This window comes from Terrapene carolina, unplaced genomic scaffold, assembly GCF_002925995.2.
Source record: "Terrapene carolina triunguis isolate 2854851 unplaced genomic scaffold, T_m_triunguis-2.0 Scaffold85, whole genome shotgun sequence".
NCBI lineage: Eukaryota > Metazoa > Chordata > Testudines > Emydidae > Terrapene > Terrapene triunguis.
Genome location: NW_020664436.1, coordinates 33,684,437 through 33,712,072, shown reverse-complemented (window position 1 = coordinate 33,712,072; position 27,636 = coordinate 33,684,437). Strand labels below are relative to the sequence as shown.

At 42.2% G+C, this 27,636-nt stretch overlaps 1 protein-coding gene across 4 annotated transcripts in view; it reads right to left on the bottom strand.

The window, feature by feature from the left end:
* WTAP (WT1 associated protein) overlaps positions 1-19,391 on the bottom strand; it is a 40,219-nt gene extending 20,828 nt beyond the window's left edge. Inside the window, exons 1-3 of one of the 4 annotated variants that reach the window (XM_024195821.3) lie at positions 18,099-19,391; positions 6,206-6,241; positions 6,061-6,116 (exon numbers count right to left, since the gene is read on the bottom strand). In XM_024195821.3, the coding sequence (XP_024051589.2) occupies positions 6,061-6,116; positions 6,206-6,235 (86 nt within the window). In that variant the 5' untranslated portion in view covers positions 6,236-6,241; positions 18,099-19,391. Of the gene's footprint in view, positions 1-6,060; positions 6,117-6,205; positions 6,242-17,512; positions 17,628-17,746; positions 17,915-18,098 lie in introns of those variants that run through there. The other 3 variants (XM_029911013.1, XM_024195820.3, XM_024195819.3) reach the window with 3 other exon arrangements.
* Between the last annotated feature and the right edge of the window lie 8,245 nt (positions 19,392-27,636).

Below are 27,636 nucleotides of genomic sequence, written 5' to 3'. Positions count from 1 at the left end.
AGCTAGAGGTGTGGTGTTTTTTTTTTTAAAAACGATGTCAAACTTTGATTTGAAGAGATCAAGTGATGAGAACCTACCACACCTGATAATCTGTTCCAATATTTCATTATGCTCACTGTTAGAAAGCCTGCATCTTATTTCCCCATCTGATCCAGTCATTGGATCTTCTTAGGACTATCTAAGATTAATGTGCTCTCTAGCCATCAGGATCTTCTCCCTGTTTAGGTCTTCAAATAAAGACTGGATGCCTCTCCTAAAGATATGCTTTAGTGAAACATGTTACTGAGCTCAATACTGGAGTAACTGGGTGAAATTCTGTGGCCTGTTATACAAGAGGTCAGACTAAATCAGGGTTTCTCAAACTTGATTGCACCGCGACCCCCTTCTGACAACCAAAATTACTGCATGACCCCGGGAAAGGGAACCAAAGCCAAGCCCCCCCACCCCAGGCAGGGGGGGCCAAAGCTTGAAGGCTTCAGCACTGGGCAGCAGGGCTCAGATTTCAGCTTCAGCCCTGAGCCCCAGCAACTCTAATGCAGCCTGGTGACCCCATTAAAATTGGGTCACGAACCACTTTGGGGTCCTGACCCACAGTTTGAGAGCTGCTGGACTAGATGATTTAATGATCCTTTCTGGACTTTAATTAGAGATATCGAATTGTAGATTTTATTAAAGAGAAGGTTAATAGACTGAAGGACCTCAGTCTCTCATTGAAGGAGATGTTTTTGAGACCTGAAACCTTTTCATTTTTTTTTTAAACACAATTTTTCAACTTCCTTTTTAAAAAAAAAGTGTACTGTAAAGATCTCTGGCATTTCTTCTTGTTGCTTTCCACAGCCTGCAAGCATAACTTATCTTAAATGATTGACACTACAGCCCATACTTCCTCACCAGGCTTCCTACTGGTTTTAATACATAAGAGGGGTAATAAAATTATGCACAATAGAGTCATCCAGGTAGGGGAGTAATTTGTTCCACACAATCTTTGGGGCTCTCGTTCCCTTCCCATTGGTAGGCTCCAATGGCAAACAAACACTTTATGGGCTTTAATACTGTTAACTGACATTTCCATAAAAAGTAGCATTGACATCTAATTTTAATCACTACTAGGAGTGGAACCACCACAGCTGACACTATTCCCGCAACTTTAAAAAACAATGACTGGGGTCAAAGAGATCATTACTTTTGGTTCTGCCAGAACTGTTCCATCACAACCTTCTAACCACCATTCCCAAAAAAGATGAATTGGGCAGAGCAACAGTTGAGAACAATGACAAGAAGCTTTCTTAAGCAACATCCTAGTAGTCTTGGAGTTGCTCATCAATGCCTTCCCTTCAACAATAGCCTAGCGTATTCCCACTTGCCTTTATTAGACAAGTTATGGACCCAACCTGTAGGCTTGTACCCTGCAGCTCCCTCAGAATCTATGTCCAAATCTGTCAAAGCTCAAGTAGGAAAGATGGTGCCAATCATGCACGGTTTTGTCACTATGAAGACAGCTTAGTCCAAATCCAAGTGGTTTTATCTGCAAGTAATTTTAAATCATTCTAAATAATAAACCTGTGACTGTTGCTAGACTAAAAACATCCTCCGTCAGCCAGGCTGTTCATCTTCTGGAAAGGTGCTGCTGATCAGAACTTTGAAGATGCTATGATGAAGATACCTACCTTCCTTCTCCTGTACAGTGAGGAGTTTTCAACAGGACTTCTCTGAGTAGCCTCCCTTTGTATGTTCCACTTCAGGTATGCATGCACTCCATGTGCCTTTAATCTGAGATTTTTGGTAGCAGTGCCTCTTCGGCCCATGGGTGTACACTAGATTTCCTCATGCCCATACGGAGGCGATACAGAGCTGTGCCCAAGAGGGCAAACCACCACCCTTCGTTACTTCTCAACTGTCCTGCAACAGAGCATCTAGCATGCCTGCTTCAGGTTGACATTGTTTCCTTTTACTTTATAGCTCTATTTTGTTTTAGGGTTTTTTCCTCCATTAAACACCTCATTTCTCTTCTCCCTCCTGCCCGCCTCCCATCAAGAGACTCTACTCAAGGGTTATCAGTGTGGTATACCAGGGTCCATGGGACTCAAGCACTGCCTCACATGCTTGGAATCTATTGCAGATAGCAAATGACATTCACAGTGCATCCACTGTCTGGGAGACACATACATAGTTGAAAAGCGTACCAGTTGCAGAAATTGGCAAAGCTGCAGCTTGAGCATCAGTTCACACAGTTTCCAAACACTTTGTTCTGGTATACACCTCCAGGCAGTCAGATGCTGCTGTTGACACAGCAGTCTTATTACAGTTTTAGATCAAGCTCTGAAGCTTGCTCCTCTTTCCAGGAATGCTGCTCTGGAGTGGAGCACCAATAGGGACACTACTCAAAGAAAGAGAGGTTACTTACCTTGTACATTAAGTTCTTAGAGATGGGTCCCCCTATGGCTGCTCCAGTACCCACCCTCCTTCTGCAGGACTTTATGGTAGAAAAGGAACCAAGAGTGTTTCACCCAAACAGTTCTGTATCCCCTTGGTCCGATGTCTAGAGCACATGCCGAAGAGAGACTGCCACAAAAAAAAAAATCTCCCAAAGACATATGCACACCTGAGGTGGAGTATCTATAGGGATATCCTCAAAAATACTCCAGTTACTGTACAAGGTAAATAATCTCTCCTTCCACTACTACAGGGAAGTGAACTAGATTACTTATAACTAGTAAAGTGAATTAGAACACCACAGTGACCTGTGAATATAAAGTCAAGAAAGGGGTGTTTTGGAACTACTATATCAACAGTAGATAAAAGGTTAACATAATATCCTACCAGACCATCAACAGAATTCTGTCCACACATACACACACAAAATTCATCCTCAGAAGCCCAAAGGATTCCATCAATCTTCAAAAAGGTCCTTCAGTGACAAAAGTACAATTTCATGTCTGTTAAATTCAATTTAAAAACATTTGTGAACGAGTCAAGCAGACCATCCCTTTTCATGACACAAGCAGACACAATATAGGCAATGGTATTGTTTGCCCACTTTAAAGGGCACTAAGTATTGGGCACACAAGCTTGGGGGTTATAAGCCTTTATCTGTTTGTTGAAATTTCTGCAATAGAATTGGGCAATCCCGACACAGCCTTTCAAAACTGTAAAAGTTATCAGTTCACACAATTTGTTTGCTCTAAGCATGATTGAGAATAAAGTTAATGTGTGTATCGCTATTAAAAACCACGTAGTCCAGGCTAGTGAAATGGTAGATTGCCAGATTTTTGTTTTGCAATTTGTGGGGAAGAGACATCTAAGGGTTATCGTGATTGTTTTGAGCTGCTGGCAAAAAAAAGTAACTTTTCCGGGGGGTGGGGATGTTAAAATGGAAGATCAAGGAGAGAAATAAGGGATCGTTAGAATTTGAAGTTAACACATGTTTAAGTTATGAGTTTACAACCTTGCTAGAAGTAGAACCTTATAAATTGTCACTTCAAATGTAAACAAACATTTTAATCTTGTGAACATTAGAGCATAATTGTTTTTCTGGATTATTTACCCCCTATTCAATTTTTACTGACTAGTTACTTAATATGCTTTCCACTCTGTCAGTCACTCCTCTCCTTTTTATCACAGCTTCTCCTCATCTGTTTTATCAGTACAGGCTGTTAGAAATGGGACTTGTAATAGAATTCCAATCTTTGAAAAGCTTAAGTTAGAAATCTGAAGCCTCTAGATGACACTACTAGAAGGAAAGGAGTGGGTGCAAGAGATAAGTGGAAGTTCACTGCAGTGAAATACTGTTCCAAAAAAATGAAAATCTGCTGCAGATCAGTGTGCCCATGAGATTCCCAGAAGCCCTTTATAATTTTGTCTGTTCTGGTAGCTCACCTTCACATTTCTCTTATTTTCTCTCTTTACCAGTTATCTTTAGTACAGAACAGTCAAAAGGAGTGAGAATGAATAAGCACGTGATTGCTGTGAAACAGCACATTTGCAGCCTCATGCAGGTCACAAGTGGTTTACATACATGCTCTACAGAAGCCATTTGTAGAGTGGGAACAGTGTTAGGAATGACGTGTGGGGGCAAGCAAAGCAGATTTAAAGGCAGGATTCCATGATAAATGTTGGAACCATAGTCTTCTCTTGAGCAGTCTGTATAAGCAAGGGGATGTCATTCCTATAGTAGTTAGCTACTGGATAAAGTGGAAGAAGGGGGGCGGGGGGCGCGCGCGAAAGACAGCAGCTGCTGTCATGCAGAGCTATAATGAATTTGGGTTCCCCTAGGTGTAGCTATATCTATTTAAAAAAAGTACTCACACAACCAGTTTGAAAAAAGTTGGAAAGAGACAGTATTTGTTGAACTTCAAGTTAATATTTGTTAACTTACTGATGTAACCAGTGCCAGGATGTGAAGTTTGTCTACTTAATGTGTACATCTTTTAGACCCCATAAGAAAACAGCAAAACATTACCCACAAACGCACTGATTATCTGTGCACAACATATATAGACTGCAAGATTCCCCACATAGACACCACAGAAGATACTGAAACATTTTAAGTTGTCAAAATATATAACCAAGGAAAGTAAGTCTATGCAATCCCTACATACGAGATATGTAAACACGAATATTGCCATAAATATTCCAGTATTTTAAAGGGGGGGGGGGAAGGGAGGGTGTCCCAACATATATAAACATTCATACTTCAAGGTTGTGAGACACCACTTATGCATATTCCTGAGTCCAAAGACAACTCTGAAGTCATTTGCCATCTAACAGTGAGATAAAAGGCTTGAGGGAAAAAAAAAAAAAATCACTGGATGAAGGCCATACAATACACCAGGTGGTTGTGGTGGGGTGCAGTCACCAGCAAGGTTCAGCAGTAACAGCCTGGTGAAAAACCCAACCCTATGACTTCCAGCTGCTTGAAGGGGGGAGGGTATTCCAACCCAGGGTGAATTCCCTTCATTAGGGCTGATCTACATACAATATCTGCAATGATTTAACTAAAATTGTTTTTTAAATCTATTTACTTAAACCAACCTTCATTCCTGTATTGACACAAAATCCCAACTGTGTGGACACAGTTAAATTTGTTTACAACTGGATTGTGCTCATCACAGGGCCTGACACTGGGATAAGTGAACAGTTTTAAGTTAAACTGTTGCAACTTTTACAATTACAAAAACCTATTAGCCAGAATCTGAGAACACCTGACCAATCTGAAATACTCCACTTAATGGCTGGGGAAAGGGACTTCTTTCTCTTCCCCATATAGTCAGTCTCTTCTGCTCTCTCCAGTCTGATTTTGATATTCCCTCCTTCGGAACAAATACACTGAAACTATTCAGACAGCTTTCCATAACAGTAGAGGAAAAAAAAACCCACAAGATTGTCGGTTTCAGTGCTGGCTAAAGAACTCCCAATAGCAGTAGTGAAATGGATCAATTTTGCCAATTTCACTCAGCTGCTACTTGGGAAAAATATTAAGCAGTGAGGTACAGAAAAACATATGCAGGCTCAGGAAGACAGCACTGCATCAGTTTATATTTGATCCACATTCAAGAAATCCTTATGGGGTGTGAAGACCGCCAGAAATTTGTTTTTAAATAAAAAGCTTAAATTACATAGTTTCCAGCTGCTTAACTCTCCCTACTCATCAATACTAATATGCTATTTACAATTAAAGTGGATTTTTTTTTTTTTAAACCCTGATAACTTCAAGGACATATTTACAGATACTGACAAATGTTTTCAAGAGTGACTAGTGATTTCAGGTGCCTCAGTTCTGGGTATTTAAGCTGAGACACCTTTAAAGAGGCCTGATTTTCAGAGGGTGGAGAGCAGCAATATGAGAAATCAAACCCTTTTAATATGTTTCGAGTTGGACACGAAAACATCAAATCACTTTGAAAATCTTGGCCACTGTCAACTATCAAATTACAAGTATTGCTACATGGCGGGCTTTACGAAAAGCAGTTTGGACAGAGTGGTACATTTCCCATTAGGATTTGAGAGAAGTCCCATTTTAAAAAGTTTGTTTATACAGTAGAAACCCATTTATTACTTTACCTTAGGATCAGTTCATCTCTACCCAAAACCTTAAAGTCTGTTTCACTAAGGCGAACCTGCAAAGTAAAAAAAACAAAAAAAAAATGTAACTGTCACTGCTACCAACAAAACAAGGGGAAAAAACGTGAAAAAATTTCAAACTTACCTTCTTTGGGAGAGGTTCTTCATTAGTCATTGTGAACTGAGGAAGAAAAACAAACATTACTTAGTCTGATTTGGTCCAGTTACTGAGTTCAGAAAGTTAGCCCATCTTTGCATTCCCAGCCTTGATATAAAGAAAACCATCAGTGAGGTCAGATGCTGAAGTACACAACATCTGTTTGACAACAAGCCACCATAACCATGCTGGTCACTCTTCCAGCACAAACATCAGGAGGTAGAATTCAAGTAACATTTTATTTTGGTGATACTATTGATACTGGTATTACAGTTATTTTTACTGTGACTAACAAAAGAATGGTCTGATAAAATTTAAAATTGTCTTGTGTTTATTCTCATTTCTATTTTCACAAGTGTAGTAGGAAAACTCTACATAGACGCTTACATATTTAAGCAAACATCTATAATTTTGCTATTAACCCTGGTGATAACCTCCAGAGAATACTCTTCCAGTTAATACTTATTTCCGCCATACATATGCACAGTTTACTCTCCTAGTGAGACAGTTTGCAGCTTTATTCTGTAGTACTGCTACCAATGTTTATGAAACGCAAAGTCCTCAGAAGTCTCTCTCTCTCTCTCTCTCTCTCTCTCTAACGGGTCATGCCTTGTAGCGACAGGTGTAATGACAGGCATAACAAAACCTAATAGGCAAAGGTCAAATACCATAAGAGGCAATGGAAAAACCACCACCAAAATAGAGGATCACTTACTTAAAACTTTTTGGTTGGTTATAGTGTTTTAGAAGAAATACAGGAGCTCAATAGAAGGTCATAAACAGCAAAGATAGCAGTTTCAGGTCTTTTATATTTTAATTTATGCACAACATTAATTTCTTTGGCAGTCCACTACTGCAATGGTAAGTCAGTCACAGGCCAATCTAGTTAAACAGGGTTTAATCACAAAAAATTTTTGGTGGCCTCAGAGTGCGGCCACCACCTCTTGCTGGGGGCCACTTTATTTGTTTTTCGAAAGTTAATTAAGATTTTAGGAAAAATTGTCAAATATGAATATCCAATTCACTGCCATTTATTTATGTAGTTTTTTTGCAGACTCAGTAATAAAAATTAATGTAGTTGTTTCTATTTACTGGACCTCAACAGAATAGAAACAAATAAGGTGCCTTGCACGTTCTTGGTTTTTGGTGTTTGTTTTTGCTTTTTTGGGGTTGCCTTTTTAAGGTTTGCTAGTTAGTCTGCTTCTGTAAAACATGATATTTGTATGTTTAACATCACTTCTCAGCAGCAGCCTTGCTAGCTAGCTGGGAGGCAGCGACAAGTGATATTAAACATACAAATATCACTTTTCACAACAGACTTACTCAGCCCTGGCAAGCCAGGAGACAAATTAAGCTCTGGATGGGGGAGGCGGGTAGGGAGGCAGCACAGCGACGATTTGGGGGGGGGGGGGGGGGGGGGGGGGAAGGGGCCAAGGGGGGGGGCGGGGGGGGGGGGGAATGGATGGGGGTCCAAGGGAGGCAGCAGTGGCTAGGGCAATGGGGTGGGGGTGGGGGGTGAGCCTGCAGCTGGAGCCTGGGGACCAGAGGCCTGCAGCTGCGCCACCAAAGTGCAGGGCTGGAGGACACAGCAGGGACCAGGAATGATGGAGGGGTGGGCCCAGGGCCAGCACCCACTGCCACGTGGCCGAGGCCTGAAACCCTGCAGCCAGGGGACGGAGCCCACTGCCTTCCTCCCAGGGCTGAAGCTGAAAGCCAGAAGCCCGTGCCCTATCACCCCCAGGAAGGTGGGGTACTCACACTGGCTGCCTGCTTCTCAGGTGTTTATGGCTCCAGATGGGGGCAGGGCCCAACCCCTGCTGACAGCGCCAGAGGAAAGGCCCCTGTTTTGTCCCCCTCCCTCCCACCCCAATCACCATCCAAGAGGCTGTGGCTACACGAAAAGCCCCTGGTGGCTGCATCTGAGAAACACTGAAGTAGCTCCTGAGTAACATTAAGGCGTTGGCTACACTCGGGAATTCACAGCGCGGCCGCAGTCGCGCCGCCAGCACTGCGAGACCTCTCTCGCAGTGCTGTAAGTACTCCACCTCTCCGAGGGGAGTAGCGTGCAGCGCTGCAGGCTCTGATCACAATGGCGCTTTACAGCACTGCACTCGCTGTGCTCGGGGGGGGTGTTTTCACACTCCTGAGTGCAGCAAGTTGCAGCGCTGTACAGCGCCAGTGTAGCCAAGGCCTTAGCCTGTTTGGAAAGTGGCTGATGATTTAAAAGGGTTATAGACTCCCTTTGTTTCAAATCAATTTGCCGGAGAAAAGCCACTAATTCCACACTGACTCAACTCAGGGGAAGTAGTTTATGAACAAACACACACAGTTGAAGGATAAAACAAAACTAAATTTTTCAATTTAACTAGGATACCCCAGTCTGTTATGCTCGAACCTCTCTGCAACACTTCAACATTAAATAACCTCTAAGTACCTCCCATGATTATTTTTTTTGACACAAGTTTTAACAATAGGTTGAAATTTTAACCAATTCTAACCTGGGGGGACAGGGAAAAGGGGACAGAGAGAGACTCCAGCTTTACACAGGCCAAATAAGTCTTTTAAACAACAAAAAAGAGACTGATCCCCTCCTCCCTCTGAAGGAAAGCTTCAAAACTAGAAAGCTGCTGTGATTTAGATGGAAGAGAAAGAAGTATAGCCACCAGAAAAGCATTTGTGGAGCAGGAAAGATGCTATGCAGTTGGAAGCAGCTCTACTTTGTTTAAAAAAAAAAAAAAAAGTGGAGTGCAAGAACTCCTTTGCCAAACACTGAGATTCTGTTCTTAAAGACCCTAGTTAAAGGGCAGCAACAGAAAAACATTCCCAAAGAGTGTTTAATAAAAAGGAAATAATGGTGCAACAGTCAACAGTTCTGTTTTCCCAGGGAAACTTTTCAAGACTGCATCAGTAAGTATCATTAACTTGTCCATTATACTACTGATGCAGAGAAAAAGCAACCATATTTTGGCTAATAGGTTTTCATTAGTTTTGCAAGACTGATCTAACAGATACCGGAGAGTTTTACTAAAAAAAATTGCTTGGTTCCCAGAAAATATGTTCATCTGATTTTACTTTTATTTCTTTAGTATGTATTATTGTTTTAAGTGTGGAGGGTGGGAAGTAAAGGGAACTTGTTTAGATAGTAATTCATCTCAGGTGCACAGTTCAGTTCTCACAGATAAAGTGCCTTTTAAAAGTTTTAGAGTTGAATGGCTAAGGAAAGAGGGTCATCAAATCACTTGCCCAAGGTGAACCTCTAAGGCACCCAGTTTCTCTAATCATTGCATTTTATTATAACACTGGAAGTGTTAACATGTTTGTCTTATAATCTGGTATTCATTAAAATGGGCTCTAGTCTATTATGAAATAGAGTCTGTGGCTATGTCTGTACTACAGACTTTTGCTGAAATAGCTGTGTCAGTCCAGGCAGTTCTCAACCTATTTACCATTGTGGGCCAAAAATACAGCTCTCTGTGTTATGTGGGCTGTATCCACACACTATATATACTACCTGTATGGCCCCGAGGATGTCACATGGGCTGCAGCTGTCTGCTGATTGGGCCGTAAGCGGCCCATGGGTTGAGAACCACTGGTCCAGGGTATTGAGACATGATCCCTACCTGGCTAAACTCTACTTTTCCCCAGTAGATCAAGCTATACAAGTAGAGAGGGCTTGTCTACACAGTGCATTAGTGCACACGAGAGTGTAAATTCTCATGTGCAGCAGCATGTCACGCACTGTGTGCAACCTTGCTGACACAGACTAAGTTTCAAACAGTACTATGGCAACGCCAATTAGGGAACTTTTAGAGTGCACCAGCACAGTTCACGATACACTTGCTGCACACAAGAATTTACATCCCCATTGGTGCTCACTAACGTACTGTGTAGACAAGCCCAGAGAATAAACTATGGAACGCATCTTTACCACTATAATCCACACCAGGAGAGCTCTGCCAGTGTCATATATTGGTATACCTACATACGTAAAACACATCTAGCAAAGGCATAACTTATGATAAGAGCAACTTGGATTTTGACCTTTTTTTTTTTTTAAACACACACAGGAGAGAGGTATCAATGATTAGTTTCCATCTAAGAGAGGTAGAAGCAACAGCCTTCTTAGCTGTCCTCAGGACCAGACTTATCAGCATGTTATGAGCAATAAGGAACACTTACACTCAGAAAAGACAAAAAGATCATTAAGGGCAAGTCTATGCTTAAGATGCTGCATCAGCACAGCTACACCACGGTAGCACTTCAATGAAGACGCACTAAGCCGACGGGAGACCTCTCCTATCAACATAGTTAATCCACCTATACCAACATGGCGCTGTCTATGCAGGGGCTTAGGTTGGTATTACTACATTGCTCAGGGGGTGGGTTTTTCACACCCCTGAACAACAGTTATACCGATATAGGTCCGTAATGTAGACCTGGCCCAAAAGTAATGAATGGTTGTTTCTTTAAAAGAAAGTGGTCCTGTGGTCAAGTGTATAGGTAAGTTAAACCTACCCATAAATTTACTTAAGTAAAATACTAGTCCAGTTCCAGTAATGTGGTTTTATACAGTTACAAATGCATGGACTATTTTTAAATTCATAATATAATACAGATTTAATTCTGTTGATTTTAGTGTTTTTAAGAGCTTAAATCTCACTTATTTTCTAGTGCTCTAAAAGATATACCTTTCTCCCAGACAGCAGCAAAGAAAACCATAAGTTTCCTTTTGTTTTGTTTCACAGGAGAAAGTTTATTTTTTTTTTTAAATCTCAGACTTTCAAAGAGCAAATGCTTCTTTTGAGTGATCAGTTACAAAAAATTGAGTTTTTAAACTGTATCCACCCACTTGCCATGAGCAAAAAAAATTTTTTTTTGGGGGGGGGGGGGGGGGGGGACACAAGTAATGAGTTATCACGCACCCTTGTGGAACATTTTCAAGATACTTAATTAAGCCTTGCAAAATCATCATGAAGCTTCTTCTCTCCCTCCATTCCACACTATTTTTTAACAACAAATATAATTCAAATACAGAAAGTGCACTTCCTAATAAAATGAATTTATGGTACACAACTGCCAAAAATATCTGCACTGATCATCAGAAATATACTGTATTTTTGAAGAGTTTCAGTCAGAACATTTAAGAAAAAGAGGTCATGAAGGAATTTTCTGTTTGTCGTCAAGTTTTCCACAGTGGCTATCAGAAACTAATAGTTTATTTTTAATGGAATTAATGTGAGTTTCTTCAGTTGTTCAAATGCCTTGTTTGGCCAACTACACTCCCAAATAAACCTTAACTCTGACACAAAATATCAATAATATATGTCCCAGACCACACCTATGTAATGTTATTCTACTTTCACACTGCAGAGATCACTATTAATGTTTTGCCTTAGAATCAAAGTTTGATAATCTGGGATGCATACTGCTTTTTGCTTCTATTGGTGATGGAAGTGAATAACTTTGGGAGTGTTACTGACCGTGTTGTAGGGGATGTGAAGATGGCAATGAATGCTGGAGACTTCTCTTAAGAGTACAGAAATAAGAAGTTAAAGTTTTGGATGGATGGAAAGTATACTGCAGCAACTTAGAACACTGGAGGTTGCATGGTTATTACCAAAGTTTAGGGTGCCTGCACAGCCTAAATTCTGCTCCATTGTGCATGTGTCACAATACAGTAATTACATTAGGTTAGATTACACTTTCTTGAATTACAGTATACACTTCCACACCTTAAACAGATGTGGCATTTTTTATCACTGAAGTGCCAAACAGAGTCCTCAAAAGTCATTAACATACAAGATATATACAAGTATCCAGCACAGCCCTCCAATCTTCTAAAATACCTTACATTACAAAATGTAGTAATATAGAATTTGAGAAACTATCTTAAGACCATGGTGTGATGTATACACACAAGCAGCAAACCTTAACTTTGGCATTACCTAGTTTGCAAGCAGGGTGGATTGATTAAAAATCACTGATTTTAATCATGATTTACATTGACAAGCAGGAAACCTTGATTTAAGTCATTGATTTTAATCATGTTTTGCATTTGTACTTCAGTTATTTTCCTAAAGAAAGTTACCAGTCAAGGAGAATCAACCTATTAAAAACATGTTGTTTTGCAACTAAATATAGCCTTTGTGCTAAATTTGGCACTTTGCTAACTAGGATACATGATCCATACACATTTAAGCAATTATATAGCTTAACTTAAGTAAAAATTAAGAATTTGAATAAATGTATGTTTAGAAAATGGTGAATAATGCATTTCTTATTTACTAGGTGCTTAATTTTTCTTGTGACGTGTCAAGCTCTATTTGGATAGAAATCCAAAAATCAAAATGCATGAAGAGCATTTTAATGTTTTTCATTAAATAAAATTCTTAAATTTGTTATGTATTTAGCACATTTATCAAAACATGCTTTGCATTTAAAACTGATTATATGTAGTTAGTGAACTGAACTGATCATTTCTAGTCACCATGTCATTCAATATTTTAGAACTAGTAGATCATAATCTCATCCTCACACCTACTTTTTATGCATAGATTGGAAGAGGAAAACGTATTTTTCAAATCCCAATTGGTTTCTTAACTTTCAGTGAGCTAGTCATTAAACTGAACTAGTTGAATAAACTGAAATGAACAGAATAGTCTCTCTGCAGACGAGGCTACTGATGTCAAAAGTTGGTTTAGCATTTCATCAAACTCTGGTTCCAGGTGCTTAGCTATTGACTTTCACTAGCTCAGTGGTTTCATTTTCTTTACAACCTGACATGTGCTGCTTAATGTTCTGTTCTGTATTTAATTTAAGTGATTAATAGATTACAGAAAGTTTAGGTCTTAACATAGGTGGTCAATTTCAAATTTTATGTTAAACAGGTTTTTTAAATAAGCCTGTACTTAATTTAAATAAAAAAATCCATTTTAATTTTTTTAAACTGATTTTTATTCATCATTTGGAAGCATAATACTCCTAGATGTAGTTTTTAAATGATTTTTTTTAAACCAAACATATAGACTAGACACTGCAAAACGTTCTAGATGAGCACCGAGTAAGGCAAGGGCTTAACGTTTTTCGTATTTTTAAAAACTGCACTGGCGATGTACTGTTTTCAGATGTGCAAAGCTATACTCACTCAATGAAAGAGGGCTCCATAATTGTACATACACCACACTGCTATGTTAGCCATGCATAGAACAGTGGCAAAAAGTACTTAAAAGTTGCACCTGAAGTACAGTGCATGTACAAAGTGCAATTTTCCAACCTCTCCGCCTGGTTAAATAAAGACACTTTTCCTCAGAACAAGTGGAGATACTGCTATTCAAACGTTTAAAAAGGGAAGCATTTGCCACAGCGTCCCTCCCCCCCTTTTGAAAAGCCACCAAAGCCTTTTTGCTCAAACTTTCTAAAACTATCCATTTGTGGGCAGAAACCATGCTCTGAGATTTCAGTTCAATAGATGAAAATTTTGGAAAGAGCTAAGCAACTGAAAATGGAATTGTAATGGAAATACTCAGTCTTGGTTTTACTAATTGCTTTTGCTCCAGGTGTTGTCATCCAGAAAGACCTCAAGTTACTCTACATCATAGGATGGAACTGATAGTGGTCCCCTATGTTTAGGTTGCCTACCACTCCATTATAAAAGGCTCATTTATTTTTGTAATTAATTCTAACACACCTGCATTGTTTGGCACGTCTGAAATTCAGCAAGGCGAAAGCCTTGGGGATAGGGATGTGCCTTTTGCTTGTCTCATGAAATGCATGAGAAGTTACAATCTGTTAGACAACTCTTTCCCATACGCTACTTGTTTGCCTCACGAAAATCTTAGCAGCATGCCAAACCAACAAAAACGTGAACATTCTAAAACAGGTCCTAGTTGCTGTACCAAAGCTGCAGTAGCAGATACACCTTGGAGCTGCAAAAGCAGTGGTGGAAGCACAGCTGGCCTCCATTCCTACAACCATCTCTCTCTGGACCAAGCACAAGGCTTTAGGGCAGCGATGGGCAAACTTTTTGGCCCTCAGGCCACAGCGGGGTAGCAAAATTGTATGGAGAGCTGGGTAGGAAGGCTGTGCCTCCCCAAACGGCCTGACCTCCACACCCTCCCACTTTCCGTCCCCTGACTGCCCCCCCTCAGAACCCCCGACCCATCAAACCCCCCCCGCTCCTTGTCCCCTTGACCACCCCCTTCCTGGGACCCCCCGACCCTAACCACTCCCCCAGGACCCCACCCCCTATCCAACCCCTCCGCTCCCTATCCACACCCCTGCCCCCCGACAGGCCCCCCCAGGACTCCCACACCTATCCAACCCCCCCATTCCCCATCCCTTGACCACCACACCCCAGAACCTCCACCCCATCCAACCCCCCCTGCTCCCTGTCCCCTGACTGCCCCCCGGAACCTCCTGCCCCTTATCCAACCCCTCGGCCCCCTTACAATGCCGCTCAGAGCAGCATGTCTGGCAGCCGTGCTGCTCAGCCGGAGCCAGATGCGCCGCCCAGAGCGCTGCCCGCGTGGCTGTGGGGAAGGGGGGACAGCAGGGAAGGGTCCGGGGGCTAGCCTCCCTGGCTGGGAGCTGAAGGGCCAGGCAGGACGGTCCCGCGGGCTGGATGTGGCCCACCTCTGCTTTAGGGGCAATGTACCGATCAGAGCCAGGTCAGGCCACCTCCACCCCAGCAAAAGCTACCAGCAGCTAATCAACCAAGTTGTTTCTCCTGCTGCCAACTACTGTAGTAAGAGTCCTGAGGCAATGAAGGATCAGAGTTCAAACCACGCTGCTATATAAATAATGATGCATGCCAATGATGCTATATGCATCATGTTAACACTTTTTCCTTTAAGAAATACAAAATTATATTAAAAGTCTACATTAAAACAGTTATTTAGGTTGCAAAGCCACGTGGCTCAAACGTTGGGAAATACCAAATTTAAATTTCCTGTGCAATCTTAATTCTCCCCCTTGTGTATATGCATAATGATATAACCTTTAATCTGATCATGTGTATTCCCCCCCTTACTCCCGGGGCTAATATTATTCAGTGCACAGGATGGATGCACAAGGGGCTGAATACGTGTTGCATGAGCAACTGTACATCCGGCATTTCTTAACTTAGAGGTTGACTTTGCAACCTAAATAGCTAACTTTCTCTTAATAGTTTTTTTGTACGTACATACAATATATATATATATATATAATGTGTATGTACAAAAAAAATTTTTTTTTTTTTATTTCACACTATTACTGAAACACTGAAGACTTTCTGCATCAGCAATACTTCACAGTAACTTGGGCTACGTCTTCACTACCCGCCGATCTGGCGGGTAGCAATCGGTTTATCGGGGATCGACTTACCGCGTCTCGTGAGGACGCGGTAAAATCGATCCCTGCTCGCTCTGCCGTCGACTCCGGAAATCCACCTCGACAAGAGGCGGCAGCGGAGTCGGCGGCAGCGCGGCAGCGGTCGGCTTTCCCCCGTCCTCACCGCCAGGTAAGCCGACCTAAAATACGCAACTTCAGCTACGGTATTCACGTAGCTGAAGTTGCGTATCTTAGGTCGGAACCCCGCTGTAGTGTAGACCTAGCCTTAGCAATTTAAACTTGAGAGGTTTAGATATACAGAGCAGATTGATAGCAGCACCCCAGTAGTCAACATTTTGAGATGCATTAAGTAATTCCTCAAAACTACTGGCACCTCTACAGCAGCATGAAGGAGTGTCAGAAGACAACCTAAATTTGTTTTTTGTCTTTGAATGCTGATTGGCTGTTTTAAATTGCTTATTGTTTTGTCAGTATATGTACCTGGATATGGGGAAAATAAATAAATAAATCAGTAAAGCAACGATCCTATAAACACTTAAACATGAGGTACTCTTACTCAATGTGTAAAGTTATTGCATTCTTAATTATTTGCAAGTTCAAGTCCTAAGGGGTCTTGTTTGTTATTTTATCAATTTTTATTATTTTAAATGCCATTAACATTCCAATAGTAAGATGGATAATGGACTACCATCTCCAAGACACTGACCACAGTACGTAGACTATGTTTACTAAAAAATAAGTTATTTTGTTTAAAAGCAAAGCACAAAGAATAAGCAACTTTAAATACTGTGCAATACCTAAGATGCCTCCTCTCAACTGAAAGAACATTCAAGCTCACTGCTAAGGTGATCGTAATTTTTCTGTAAGAGCATGACCATATGCCATTTTCTACAAGAATAAACAATGAAAATTCTTTTAAAGAATAATCTTCAATATGTCCTATTGAAATAAACACAAATTCAGTGTTTATATATGGCATAATTTATTCGCTATCATACTAAAATGTACATCTTAACCCCAAAATTCATTCTGGGAGACAAATGGTAGCTTGTCAAGTTTCCAGCCTTTTACTCTCAGTAATATCAAGATACATTAATATTTCACCTATTTGTAACACATTAACACAGATAGTTGGAACACAGGATGGGTTTTTATTTAAATTTCTATGTAAATTCTTAAAACTTATTATTACAAGCTGATTATAGCAGCTGTTACTTTGCCATATTTGACACATGAACTAAAAGGCTCATGCCGGAGGAACATCATGTTCTATTTTATCTTACAGGCCACTTTACAATATTATGTCATCAGTACTGTAATATTTTAAGGGATATAAAAGATACAGAGATAAAATTATGCAGTTAATTGCAATTGTTTTAGTTAAAACATTGCTTTACGGGCTTTTTTTTTTTTAATACCTGGCAGCTAATTTTTATGTTATAGTTTGTGTAGAAACCACCACTACAGGTATCAGTGTCTCCAAAAACAAACAAACAAAAAATACAAAACAAGGCCCCGGATCTGCAAAGATTTCTTCACATACTTAACTTTAGGCACGGTGACTAGTCCCGCTGCCCTCCCGGAACCCACGCACAGTGCGTAAAGCTAAGCATGTGCATCAGCCTCCGCAGGCCGGGAACGCAAGTGAGCTGCGCCTCTACATGTAGCCAGCGAACCCTGCCGCCACCCTGAACAGGCCTTGGAAACCGTTCAGTTCTCCCGCAGGCGCCCCCGCAGCAAGACGGGCCATTTGACAGCGGAGCGCACAGGCCTCTCCCTGCGGCGGGGACACGGCTCATTGCCGGTGGTAGGGGGGCAGAGCCCTCGAACGGCTCCTAATCCCGCCCGGGCTCCGCCCGCCCCTTCCTGACCGCTTTCGCCGCAGCCTACAAGAGAAAACGGGGCCTCCCCAGCCGGCGGGTGGGGACAATGGACGCCCCCGGGGCCGGGCCGTGACTCACGCACCCAGCCGGGCTCTCGCCTGCGCCTCACACAAAATGGCTCTAGGTACTGCTGCTCCTGCCCCGTAGGTAACGGCCGGAGCCGCCGGGCTCGGAGCCCCCAGCCCCAAGAGCAGCAGGGCGGGGACACCCTGGTGCCCGGTGCCCACCACCCCCGTTCCAGCGGCCACATCCCGCGCGGAGGAGAAGGAGGAGGCGGCGGCACCCCGGCAGAGGGGGAGGCCGCTCGGTCACTCACCTCCCGCTTGCGGCGCGGAGGCCTCGCTGTCCCCGCGCACCGACTGCCCGGGCCTGGCCCGTCACATCAAGGGCGGCACCTTCCGCACCCGCCTCAGCACCCAGACCCGGGGCCTCCGCGGTCGCCGCCTCCCCCACCCCGCGCTGCCGCCCGCTCTTTATTTGCGGATTCTCTGCGCTACAAAATGGCGCCGAAGGAGGAAACGCGAGTGCAGTCGCCCCGCCCCCAGCCCGCCCCTGGGAGGAGCCGCTGCCGCCCGCAGTGCCCGCCGCGCGCAGGGAACTGGAGGAGCAGGAGCTGCAGCAGCGCGACCCACTGGCGATGCCCCCTGTCTCGCGCCGCCTTTACTCACCCGGCGGCGCGGCAGTAGCTTCCCTTCTCCGGCTCCGCGCCGGAACTACTTCCCAAGCGCCTCTCCTTCTCCCTGCGGGGTCCCGGCCCAGAGCCGCCGCCTTTCCACGGCGTCTCGCCTGTTATGTGACGGTTACCCTGACAGTTGAACGGACATCGCATGGGGCAGCCGAACATCTGATCCGAGCACGAGGGGGAGGGGGAGACGCGGAGGGATACCACCTGCTGAAGTGAGGCTTCGAGCGGAAGAAGACAAATCCAACCATTTTAGTCCGCAAGAAGACGCGGCGCTATTGGCCGCAAGCCTAGCGCGGGGTCACCCCCACGGGACCTGCTGACACCCCCCTCCCGTGGCAGGCTCCAAACCCATCCCCCAGAGAGCAGCCGGGGGGTGGCGCTGGCAGCTCCCCGGCCTCATCACCCTCCCTCTGGGCAGAGCAAATACTATGTCTACTGCATGGCTCTTTCACCAACAGAAGTTGGTCCAATAAAAGGCATGACCTTACCCAGCGCGTCTCGCTGTGACCACACGCATTTTTGAAGCCCCCCTGAACCGTCCTTTGGATTTGGAGGCGCCCTTGGTGTTGCCTTTAAAGGGTCACCAAAAAGATAAAACACGTTGAGAAGCAGTTACTTGTTGCTACTAGCCAGCTTACTAAACTAAAAGGACGTTTAAAAATGTAATTTTTATTTTCACCTTTTACATTGTTTACTTTTTGTTTTTTTCTCAGCGTGTAGAATGGAAATTAGACTAGTCAGTTTCAGTTGTCCAGTACAATGTTGACTCTTCAGGTAGTAAACTGCAAGGAAATGTTTAGATCCTATTAGTGTTCAAACGAAAAAAAAATATTTCTACTGATTTTAAAATTTGGAAAAAATTGCCTAATGTTGGCACAGTTTGAACAGCTACTGTCTAAATTTCATTTTGTGGAGCTCTTTATGTGCTATCCATTATTTCTAGCTTTAAAGATGTTCAGCTGACAGAAATGTTCCCTCCCTGCTAATTCAACAAATAATAAAGGTTCTCTGGGTCAGATTAGGCCCTCTGTTACACCTATGCAACTGGGTTGTGCAGGCATAACTGATTAGAACTCAGTAAGCAATTCTAGTGATGATGCACAAGGAATAACAGAATCCATCCAGTCAATTCTCTCTCAGCTGTGTTAACTGAGCTCTGTAGCACTAGAAGGAGTAAAAAGCAGTACAAATTTATTTGTCCCTAGAGGGCAGATCTGATTGTGAAAATATATACAGAAAATGGATCTGTTGAATAAGAAGATGCTATTTTTACTTAGTTATTGTTCACTGCAAAACTGCACTTAATTTTTTTTTATTAAAAGGACACAAGTAATTTAAAGGGTGGTAGTGTGGGAAATAACCCTAAGCACAATTTAAATCAAAATGGTTTGTGCTGTGACCAGTATCAGGGGGTAGCCGTGTTAGTCTGTATCTACAAAAACAAGGAGTCTGGTGGCACCTTAAAGACTAACAGATTTATTTGGGCATAAGCTTTCGTGGGTAAAAACCTCACTTCTTCGGATGCATAGACCAGCATTGAATGACATAGGACTCCTTGGAAGTCCTACTTTAGTCTGTAGGTACCCTCAAAGTTTGAAATTAAAGAGAAGCATTTAGCTTTGATGTTGCCTGCTGTGGCTCCTTGCTGTCTTGCATACCCTTCCTCCACCCCCCTGCTCTCACCCCCAACCTTGCAGAAGTTTATTTCAAGTTCTTGCATTTTGTATTAAATTATAACATATCCAAAGTCTGGGAGGGCTGCTATTTTATCAGACTAGTTTGTAATATAAACATTGGTATAAGTGGAACACTGACTGCTCATACTCTACAAAACTGGGAATTTATATATAAAGCAATTAGGACAAGAAGTGGGAGATTTATACAATGGAAAAGGGAAGATTTCCCACTTTCAAATAATAATGGACAGTTATTTTAGGTAATTTATATTCCATACATAAATTATTTAAAATTGTTTTCCCATGTATAAATCACAGTTTTAAATACGACATCTCAAGATTTCCAGGGCTAGAAGTAAGTACTGTTCATCTCATTGGAAAACCAGGAATCCCTCTTCTCTAATGATATAAAGCTCATACCAAGCTCTGGTGAGTTGTGAGATGTTGGACTTTAAATCTGTCATTGGTACATATTGTCCAGTGTGTGTGTGTGTGTGTGTGTTGGGCATTTCTACAATAGGTAAAAAGAAAATATTTCTTTCTTGTTGCTGCTGTTTTTTAAAGGTAGTATGAGAATGCCTAGTTTCCCCTGGTTTGAGGCTCGGGCTGAGACTTTGGTATGTGATAGTGGCTGAGGCAAGTATGTATCTGTTACAGTGAAAAGTTAAAACAACGAGGAGTCCCTGTGACACCTTAGAGACTTACAAATTTATTTGGGCATAAGCTTTCATGGGCTAGAAACCACTTCATCAGATGCATGGAGTGGAAAATACAGTAGCAGTGTAGTGAAAAGTTAGATGCTGAATGAGTTTAGGAAGCAGCTGAGTGGAGGTTTTGTGGATCTCAGAAGTGCCTAAGTCCCTTTGTGGATCTGGCTCTTCCTGTTTTGCACTTGCTTTTAGTGGAAAAGTTGTTTTTAAAAAAGAGAGAGAGAAAATGACTTGAGAAGAGAGCACCATCTGGCATTAGAGTAGAATCAAAAAGTCTACAATCGCCAGTATGCCAAAGATGTCTTCATCCAACTACTAATCTTGCTTGGCATCCAAGATCAGGCCTGTTCAGAGTGGTATGGTTATAGACAGTTTTAATTGTTGCTTGTAATCTTTTCATCCTCTTATCCTGTTGTAGGTTCTGTGGATAATAGTACATTGCACATTAACCTAATTATTCTACTGCTGAGAGGCTTGCAACTAGAGTGCTTCTTCACTTATCCAGCTCTGGATTTTTTGTTTTGCTTTTGGCTTTTCAGCATGGAGGCAAATTAGAAGAAAACAAACTTTAAAACATTTAAAAGCAAAAGCCTGTATATGTCAATAATAGATTTTTTTTTAAACTAGAAAAGTGGTCTTAAACCACTGTTACTACTTTTATTTGTGTGTTCTCTTCCAGTATTTTCTCTCCCTTCTTGTTCTTCATTTGGGCTGGTCCTGACCTCTTCTATAATTGCATGGCATGCAGGTTCTCTAGGCAACCAGCAGCTGAGATGCATCTTGGAGAGCTAGAGCTGCTATTATATAACTTGAATAGCTGGCATGAGATGGTTGGGTCCACTAAGCAAGCAAGAGAGGAGCAGTTGGGCTCTGAGCATAGTATTGCTACAGTTGTCTCCTGCTGCCATGCAGCAAACACAAGTACAGTCCTTGCCAAATAAAAAGTGATGCAGTATTGCCAACCCCAAGTATTTAAAATTCATGAGTCAGACCAGACCCCCAAAGTCATGAGATTGTCTTAAAAATCATGGGATTTAAAAATAATAATAATAAATTTGGGGTTCTTATTTGTTGTCAGTCTTCTGAGCCGTGCACTTGATTTGTGTTATCAAACTTTTCTCTTAACTACAAGGGCTAGAAACTAAATAGTTGAGATTCCCATTAAATAATCTGGCTCCAGAAACTGAGGGTTTAAAAAGGGCAAAAGTTGGCAACAGCTCTGATAGCAGCTATGATCTGTAGCCTTGGAGAGCTAGGCAGCAACAGCTAAGAGAAAATAAGGGTTACAGCACTATTCAGAAAAGAAAATGGAAGCAGTCAAGATAGAAGGGTCAATACAGTTTCCATAAAGCACTGGTAGTCGGCAAGAACCTTAAAAGAGCAGGAACTGAAAAAAGGCTGATCAGATCATGAAAAGGCAGACTCTGATTATATTTACTGGGAAAAAATTCCCCAGTAGAAAGGAGAGTAGGAATGAATCAATAGCCCTCACCTAGTTCTATAGACAATGAGGTGTGGAAGGAGCATGGAATGGGGAACAGGCAAGAGCTTTTTCAGGGACAATGGGGAAGGGGTATTTTGTCTGTCACTAGGGTGACCAGATAGCAAGTGTGAAAAATCGGGAAGAGGGTGCGGGGTAATAGGAGACCATATAAAAAAAGCCCCAAATACTGGGACTGTCCCTATAAAATCGGGACATCTGGTCACCCTACCTGTCACCAACAGGAAAGGTAATCCAACAGAATATATGCAGCACTGAAACCACTGGGCAGCAGGAAAGTGACATGGATGGTGTGACACATGAAGGGGGAGTAGCTCCCTTTTATGAATACCCAGCCAGCCAGTTAGCTATAAAGTCCTTCTTGGTAGCTGTTCTCTGCTTGTTTTACCTGTAAAGGGTTAAAATGCCTCCAATGCTCCGGAGGGCTAGAACTTTTTAAAATTGGGGAAAAAAATTCCCTTTGTTGTCTGTTGTTCTCTCTGTGCTGAAGAGACAGGGACAGCAGGAATGTTGTGTAAGGTTTGAACTAGGTATGAAAAAATCATCTTCCATACCTAGAAGGATTCATTGGGACAGAGAATGTTTAGATAGACGCAATCAGGTTTATTTCTTTATTTTGGCTTGTGGATCTCCTCTGTGCTAACCCCAGATGCTTTTGTTTGCGCCTGTAACCTTTAAGCTGAACCTCCAAGAAAGCTATGTTGGGTGCTTAATTTTTGGAATTGCTCTTTTAAAATCTAGCAAAAGCCTAAATTCCAGATGTATTTTCTTTCTTTCTTTCTTTCTTTTTTTAATAAAATTTACTTTTTTAAAGAAGGATTTGGATTTTTGTGTCCTAAGAGGTTTGTGCATATGCTGTTTGGTGGCAACAGATAATTTCCTTTGTTTTCTTTCTCAGCTCTTCCCTGGAGGGGGTATGTGTGAAAGGGCTTGAGGGTACCCTACAGGAAGGAATTCCCAAGTGCATCTTCCTGGGTTCCAAAAAGGGGTTGGCATTTGGGTGGTGGAAGCGTTTACCAAGCCATGGTCAGAGAAAAGCTGTAACCTTGGGAGTTTAATACCAGCCGGAGTGGCCAGTATTAATTTTTAGAATCCTTGCAGGCTCCCACCTTCTGCACTCAAAGTGCCAGAGTGGAGAATCAGCCTTGACAGACAGGCTTACAATGTGGCTACCGGGTGGGGACATCTGAGCAGAGGAAAGCCCAGGTTTGAGTTCAATGACTCTCTCTCTGCAGAGAGGGTTGGGCTAAAGGAATATCTTAGATACTAAACTGGAGGAGCAAGGCTATTCTTGTACACTCCTATTAGGCACTTCCAAAGACCTCGTTTAGAATTAGTACATATTTTCCTTTTGTTTCTAATGAAGGCTTTGTACCACAGGTAGTTGAACTCATTCTCTTTGGACAGCCCTTGTAATGACTACTCCTTTATTAGTAAATGTGTTTATGAGTATTTACAGAGGAACTAACCAGAGCATATAAGGTCAGATCCTCACTTGGGCTAATTAGACGTAGCTCCATTGATTTAAATGGAGCTACATGGACTTTCTGCAGATGAGGATCTAATCCATAGAGCCTACTAAGAAGACCTACAACACTTGCCTCTGATGTCATAGTGCACGTCATGATACTACAGAGCTGAATTGATCGGTGGAATGTGACACTCTGGTTGGGGTTTGTTAGCAATATTAAACAGATTCCCATTTACTCACTGTGGGCCTGTACCAAGGCCAGAGTCTTCCCTGGGGACTTCCCACAAACCACACACAAGCCATTATGATTCATCTAACTCAAAGGGCAGTGGTGTCTTGAATCACTGTAGTCCATGGTTCTCAAACTTCATTGCATCGCGACTCCCTTCTGAGTTCTGACAACAAAAATTACTAAACAACCCTGGAGGGGGGACCAAAGCCTAAGCCTGCCTGAGCCCCGCCGCCCTGGGTTTGGGGGGCAAAGCCCAAGCCCCATTGCCCTGGGCCGGGAGGCCAAAACCAAATGCCAAGGGCTTCAGCCCCAGGCAGGGGGCCTGTAACCTGAGCCCCACCGCCCAGGGCTGAAGCACTCGGGCTTTGGCCCTGGACCCCAGCAAGTCTAAGACAGCCCTGGCGATGTCATCAAAGTGGGGTGATCCACTTTGGGGTCCCAACCCCCAGTTTGAGAATCGCTGCTGTAGTCCATCTCAATTTTGGGGGAACAGTTAATACAAACTTAAGTTCAAAGCACAACTATCTGTACAATTTTTTGAGACAGACAAGGTGGGTGAGGTAATATCTTTTATTGGATCAACTTCTGTTTGTGGAAGAGACGAGCTCGGTGTAGTGTGAAAGCTTGTCTCTTCCACCAGCAGAGGTTGGTCCAATAAAATATATTACCTCACCCACCTTCTCTTTCTCATATCCTGGGACTAACATGGATACAACAACCCTGCAATATACAGTTATTTGTCTAAGGAATAAAATCATGTTTCTGTCAGGCTCCTTTTTTAAGTCATAGAAAAGCCCCCACAGGTTTAATTTGCAAAGATTTTTATTTGAAAGCAAGCCAGAATTTTTTATGTGATCCTGATTAGAGGATGAGTTGCACTTGCCCTGATTAAGTTATATTCAGCAAGGAAGCTAGTTGCTTACCCTGAGCTTTTCATAGCTGAGAGGAATTCCTGCCTACTCCTCAGAAACTTTTCTCCCACGATACAATCAGTTCATAATTTGAGGATCAGGAATTTGAACCCTTATTTTGGCTCTTACCTTGGGATAGCACTTTGATCTTTAGGCTATGTCTAATGGCCTGAATCTGTCCCTGCACTGCAGACTGGGTCTGTGGGTTCTCTTTGGTGGGAAAATCTGAAGGAGGAATGTCACAGCCTCCCTACTAGAGATGGGTGAATAACCGATTTTTTTTGTTCACTCACAACTCCAAAAAACTGGGAGGAAAAAGATAGTTTTGGGTCAAATCAAAACCAAAAGTAAAAAAGTTATTTTGGGTCAAACAAAACATTTAATTTGTATTTTGAACTTTTTTTTTTTACATTTAACAATTTTTTAGTACAATCAAAGGAAGTTTCAAAACAAAAAGCCCTCTAGAATAAATAAATCGCAATGTTTTATTTCAAACATGTTGAAACACAACATTTTGATTTATTTGGAAAATTGTTTTTGGGGTGTTTGTTTTTTAACCAAAACAATTTGACAAACTAGACATGAATTTGCAAAATGTTTCTGTGGTGCTGAATGTGCATTTTTCACTAAAGAAAGTTTCCGTCAAAAATTTTTACTCAGCTGTATTCCCTGCCCTAGACTTTAGAGCATACACTATAGGCCTTGAACAGGCCCGGGCACAATGTGAAATCAGGCCTTCCTGTGTGCAAACTATGTGGAAGGGCAAAAGTGGAAAAGATTGCTTCATCAAGGCTTTCTCAAATCAGTCAAAGGTACTCATTTTTGCAGCATGAATGCAAAGCTTTAGGCTTCAGATTATTGTATATCTGTATATAAAACAAAGAATAATAGTGTTTAATTATTTTTTAATGGACAAAAGAGTGTGTGTGCTCCCCTCCCCCCCATCTTCAGGCACACACATTGCTGAACAGATTTTGTCCGTACCACTAGACTACAGATTCACTCTCTCTCTGGCCCCATGACTGTTCCACTGTGGATAAATATTTAAATAGTCATGGGACCAGAGAGAGAGAGAATAGGAATGACTCTGTAGTCCCATGGTTAGGGCATCCATCTGGGAAGTGGGAAATCCAGGGTCCAGTTCTCTTTCATTATTTAGCTACTGTGGAACAGCTTCAACAGGAGAGACTGAGGGAGTCCGACATCAGACTATCCTATAGTGCGGTGGTTAAAAGTCTGAGAGGTGGGAAACCCCTATTCAAATCCTGTCTTCCCCATGTTGGCAGAGGGAAGGGAATTGAAGCAGAGTTTCCCACAACCCAGTGCATTAGCCACCAGGCTAAGAGTTATAAGGTGGGCAGCACCATCACCTCCTCCTCTGGTGGCAGCCAGACTGTAAATGGGACCCAGTCTGGTAGGTGGCCTCTGAGCAGGCCTACCAAATCAGGCATCATATGCAACTTAGGCAAACGTCTATCTTTCCTCTGTGTGTGAATCACTCTGGGGCTTATGCAGGAGATAGATGACTGGATGACTAGAGTGAGGAAGCACTGCGCAGGCCCAGAGACAAAAACGTGGGTGGCAGGGAACATTTACCCTGAAGACATAGGTACCAAATGACTTTATGTGCCTACAGAGTTCAGTGGCAGTTCAGTGGAGATTAAAACAGGGACTTAGGTGCCTAAACCTGAGACTTTGGCACCTAAATCTGAGGTTTAGACGTCTAAGTATCTTTGTGGATCAGGGCTTCCATTCCAGACTAATGTCCCCAGCTTACCCAATTGGATTTGTCAGGTATGAATGAGATTTCCAAGTAATGGGAAAATGTACCAACTTTGGACACTATTTCACTATTCATTAACTGCTGGATCCAAAGCACAACCTGCCAAACTGCTGAATGTACTTATTTGGTATCATTTTTTTGCAGTTTGACTTATTCTGATCTGTAACCTACCTGTTTCATAATTGTCTTATGCAATTGCTATGTTCTTTTGAGCATTGCTTTTATGAATTTGGGTCCCATCCTAGTCATTCTCTGATCAGAGTTAGGATATTGCAAGTTTGGTAGGAACACTTTTATAAAATTCACCAACTTCTCACCAATACCACTGAGACCCTTGTTGTATCACATCTTGACTGTTGTAACTTTCTCTGTTCTGGGCTGTCAAACAATTTTGTTGCTTGCAGCTAGAAGAAAAATACTGCAGCAGGCTAGCTTACTGGAGTGAGCAGTCCTGTTGATTTACTGCTCTGTCTTGACTTTGCACTCCTAAAAATAACATTTAATGATACCAGAAGTTCATCTTAGATTGACTGTAGATTGTGCACCTGCAGCGAGGCCTCAAATATTAATAGTCAATTGATAATTATAGTAATGATAATGTAAGTATGAGTATAGTAGTTATGTGCTACCCTTGAATGTCCACACTAATCATTCCCTCCTGGTCTGTAAAAAGATGTTGAAGACTACTTCTTGCTGCAGATGCTATGGTATCTCAGGAATTATATGGATTTTTTCTAAGGTTAGCTATCCTGTTTGGCATAAAAGTATGTAATCATAATTCTCCCTTATCTGATGGTAGGCATAATAATTGATTATTGATCAGGTCTTTTAAAGGACCCCAAACTGAAATACTTTTTTTTTTTTTCAAATTTAAACAGATCATTGTTAAGGGACCAGTTGCCCCGGCCAACATGGTCAGGGAGGTCCTACAACAAGGAGGAAGCACCTGAAGGAAGAGCTGTTGTACCTTGAACCCTTCATATTTTCAATCTCTAGATGCTTGGGAACATATGGTATGCCTTCCTCTCTGCCCACCCAATGATTCTGTTGCTCAAGGGATTTGTCTGGCTTCCTCATGCAGCTCGTATACTGAACCCAAAGAAACTGGGAGCACTTCTTCCCCTTTCAAGAGCTAGAAACCCAAGAGTAGCTGAAGCTTTCTTGTATTGTGTGGTTCCTTCAGTTCCAGGGTTCCTCCAACTAGACCAGAGTATGTGAGGAGCATTCCCCATTCTGA